We start from the raw sequence: 3,923 nt of genomic DNA, 5'->3' as shown, positions 1-3,923 counted from the left end.
TGTGTGTGCCTCCCTCCTGATTCAAAAAGACAGCCGTGTTCTCAAGTGCCAGCCCCTTTCCGCGTGCACGCGCGCGCTTGAGCCTCCGTACCTCTGCATTTTACTTCCGCAGCTCCTCTGAGTCTCAGTGTGCTTTTCTCTTTCCTTCTAGTTGTAGAATTTCCACTCAGCCGACCTTCCTGTGGTTCTGGATGATGTCCGTTTTGTCTTTTAGTTGTATTTTTGAAGTTGTTGTGGGAGGCAGCAATTTCCGGTGTTTACCTATGCCGACTTCTTGGTTTCTCCTATATCCACTCCATTTTTAATAAAATCTAGATTTGAAGCAAAATCAGGAAAATTTTTAATATTTATTGAGTACTAATTATTTCTTTGCAACTAGCACGAAGCCTAGCACAGCACATAATGGACACTTAAGCCTTTTAAAATCGTGCCTTCATCATGTTAGTTTAGTGGTTAAAACATTATGGCTAATGAAATGGGAATGAAGAACGTAATCCTATTCTGGCCTATTTGTTGTTTTACTCTTGCTAATAAAATTTTTTTTTAAAATATATTTTATTGATTTTTTACAGAGAGGAAGGGAGAGAGAGAGTTAGAAACATCGATGAGAGAGAGACATCGATCAGCTGCCTCCTGCACATCTCCCACCGGGGATGTGCCCGCAACCCAGGTACATGCCCCCGACCGGAATCGAACCTGGGACCTCTCAGTCCGCAGGCCGACACTCTATCCACTGAGCCAAACTGGCTTCGGCGCTAATAAAATTTTTATTAAATGTTTTACCAAGGACATGATGTTATAGAGTGGAAATATATCAGTATAAATCCATTATTCTATTATCCAGCTATTGCATCGTAATCATTACCTTATTTATTTATTTTTTTTAAATTTATTATTTTTTGGTGCCGAAACCCAGGATCAATATTTATTTATTTTTAATATATTTTTTATTGTTTACAGTATTATATCTCCCATTACCTCCCTTCCCCCCCCTTCCACCACCTATTTTCTCCCCCAGATCTTCACTACCCTATTGCCCATGTCCATGTTTTATGCATATAAGTATATAAGTTCTTTGGTTTATTTCTTCTCGTCTCCCCAACCCCATATCGAGGTATGTCAGTCTGTTCTATGCCTCCCTGCCTTGGGTCTTATTTTGTTGGTTAATTCATTTTGTTCATTAGATTCCACAAGGAATCATCATCTTTAAATTTGAGGGACTAGGATGTTTCTAAGCATCTCACAAGTTATTTAGCTTTGTCTAAATGAAGCTGCCATATGGATCATTTTCTTAAAAGAATGTTTATTTTTAATGAGAATGTGCTATAGATAGATGTTTACCCCTATTGACTAGCCTAGTCAGATGGACCAAACTACCAGTGGGTGTTTTTGATTTCCTGTATATTATATATTTCTGTGTATGTGTGTGTGTGTACATGTGTGTGTGTGAAGTGCGCCTGAACATACCTCTTCTTAGTGGTTGGTTTTGGAAAGCGTTTAATATTCGAACTTGCATTAACATGTGCTTTTTAAAGGTGGGACGAGTCAGTCAGATGTTTCGACTCTTCCTACGGTCCCGTCAGACACTGGTTTGGAAGCGAGTGACACTGTGATGGAAGTAGACACTTCAGCTGAGCAGTTTCTACAACCTTCCACGTCCTCCATGGTCCACTCCACAGCATCTCCTCCAGGAAGCCCACCTTCTACTTCTCCGCTGTCCGCTCCAGACAGTGAGCACCGGCTGTCTGCCGAGGCGTCTGGACAGCACACACACCATCAGTCTGGTGAGGATGTTACTCTTTAAATAGGCGGTGGGTCGTCTGATGGTTTCTGATCATGATCATTCTCTAGGGGCTGTTTGGAAAGACACTAAGTCACATTGACTGGTTCCTGCTGGAGCAAATAATCTAAATGACACATAATATGTGAACATATAACCAAAACATGAAATTCAAGTGTGCCTAACCTGCATGAATTTTAATAAGTAGCAGGAATCTTCCATTTACATAAGAGAGTTTTATAAAAGTATGGGTACCAGGAGATAGTTTAATGCACCTCTCTTAAAGATTATTTTTATAGGCCATTATAGACCAAAATCTTTCTAAACCTACTTGGTTGTAAGTCTGTATTAAAGTAATGGTAAAAATATAACACTGATTATTGTTTCCATTATATTTATATTTTTTCTTATTTTTTTCTCAAATCACGAAGCACTTTTAATAATTCTGTATGGTGCATTTGTTGTGGTCTGTTGTCAGCAACATATACAGTACAATTAACTAAAAGAATTATTTCTTCTATATTTACTTAAAAAAGAGTTGTTTAAACAATTGTCTTTTTGGTCCTTGATATTAGGGGAAAAATTAACTTCTAAATTCTGTTAAAAATACTATTTCCTCAGTATTATAACTCCTTGTGTTCAATTTATTTTTCCCTCAAACTGTGGCCTGTACTATTTATAACAGTAATTGTCAGCAGCTATGTCTGTAGTTACTTGGCATCTTAACTGTATACATGTAATTATAATAACCGGTAAGATGTTTTTCCTTGGGTTTTTTCCTCAAGGAACAATTTTACTTGACATATAACCAAAATATTAGCACCTGGAGGTACAGCTGGCAGGCCTAAGCTAAAACTGATAAAATTTCCTAACAGCCTAACTGCCAAGCTGTCACTGTATTCTTGTTCTCTGGAATTGGATGCCAGATCACCAAACACGGGTGTTTTTAAATTAAGCACTTTTTAAAATCAATATTTCCCATTTTTATTAATTCATTTTAGGTTATGGGAATGGAAGCCAGAATCAGTTATGTAACTGTTAACACTGTGCTCAATTTATCTATAGTACTAAGATAAAGCTAAGCTATAAAATCCGGTTTTTCATTCTCTAATCAACATAGCATTCCAACTTATGGGAAAATAAAATATTTTGGAGAGTTTGGGAACAAGGGACAGAATCAGTTACAAGTTTGCTTTTCAAAGCAGGTAAAATTGGTAAAAACAAGAATTTTTAAAGCGATAGCATTCTTGGAAATATTCTTCAGTATTGTAATCATTTATGAGTTATCAGGAAAAACTTAACAAGAAGACTCCTTAGGTCACGTTCACATTCCAGTGCATCTCAACTCATTACAGTTATTTCTGAGAAATGTACTTAGTATAGAGTTATTTTTTTTTTGTTATAGTTATTTAACACATCTTAATACTGCATTTCAAATTGCTAAATGTAATATTAAATACTGCAGTCATGTGACTCATTGAAATAGAAAAACTTTGTGATGATCATGTGATCACTTTGCAGTTTGCCTATATATTTTTCAAAGAAAGTAAGGAAATATTTTTAACTGGTAGATTATTGAAAAAATTTTGGTTGACTACACCATAAAAAATTGGAATATTTTCTGTGTTATCAAGATAGTTTTGCTATTGAGGAAAGTGTTTGATGTTAGATGTAATATCTAAGGATTATGTCTGTAATTGTTTTGACACTAAGCCTTTCATTATCCCAGAGCCCAACATTTTAACAATAAGGACTTAATGTCTTCCTTTGTTTCCCAATCTCTTATGGACTTTTTAAGTCCAGAACTAAGGTTTGTGATGGTGGGATTTGTCCATGGAGTGGGTGGGAGCGTCATCTTCAAGCCATGATTTCTCTTACTGTCCTGCATAGAAATAAAGAAAATGAGACGTGTGCTTCTTGCCTTGCTGTGGATACCTCTTTCTGTAAATGTTTATTCTCTTCCTTCATGTCCCTTGCATTTCCTGTCACTTTGCTGGGGTGAAGGAAAGGGACATTGAGAATGAAAACTTGCCTGGCAAAATTCCTTCTCCGATTGAACCTAATTATTTGCTCTCTCTTAGACTGAGCTGAGTTCCTGAGTGATAGTGAGGAGGGTAGTCCTTAGACACTGTGCTCATTCTAC

At 36.7% G+C, this 3,923-nt stretch overlaps 1 protein-coding gene across 1 annotated transcript in view; it reads left to right on the top strand.

Moving 5' to 3' along the window:
- DCAF6 (DDB1 and CUL4 associated factor 6) overlaps positions 1–3,923 on the top strand; it is a 73,026-nt gene that overhangs the window by 21,950 nt on the left and 47,153 nt on the right. Inside the window, exon 11 of the mRNA XM_015564268.1 lies at positions 1,536–1,784. Within this exon, the coding sequence (XP_015419754.1) occupies positions 1,536–1,784 (249 nt within the window). The remainder of the gene's footprint in view (positions 1–1,535; positions 1,785–3,923) is intronic.

Source organism: Myotis davidii, unplaced genomic scaffold (genome assembly GCF_000327345.1).
Source record: "Myotis davidii unplaced genomic scaffold, ASM32734v1 scaffold401, whole genome shotgun sequence".
NCBI classification, from domain to species: domain Eukaryota; kingdom Metazoa; phylum Chordata; class Mammalia; order Chiroptera; family Vespertilionidae; genus Myotis; species Myotis davidii.
Note: the sequence above shows the minus strand (reverse complement) of the source record. Positions and strands in the feature narration are given on the sequence as shown.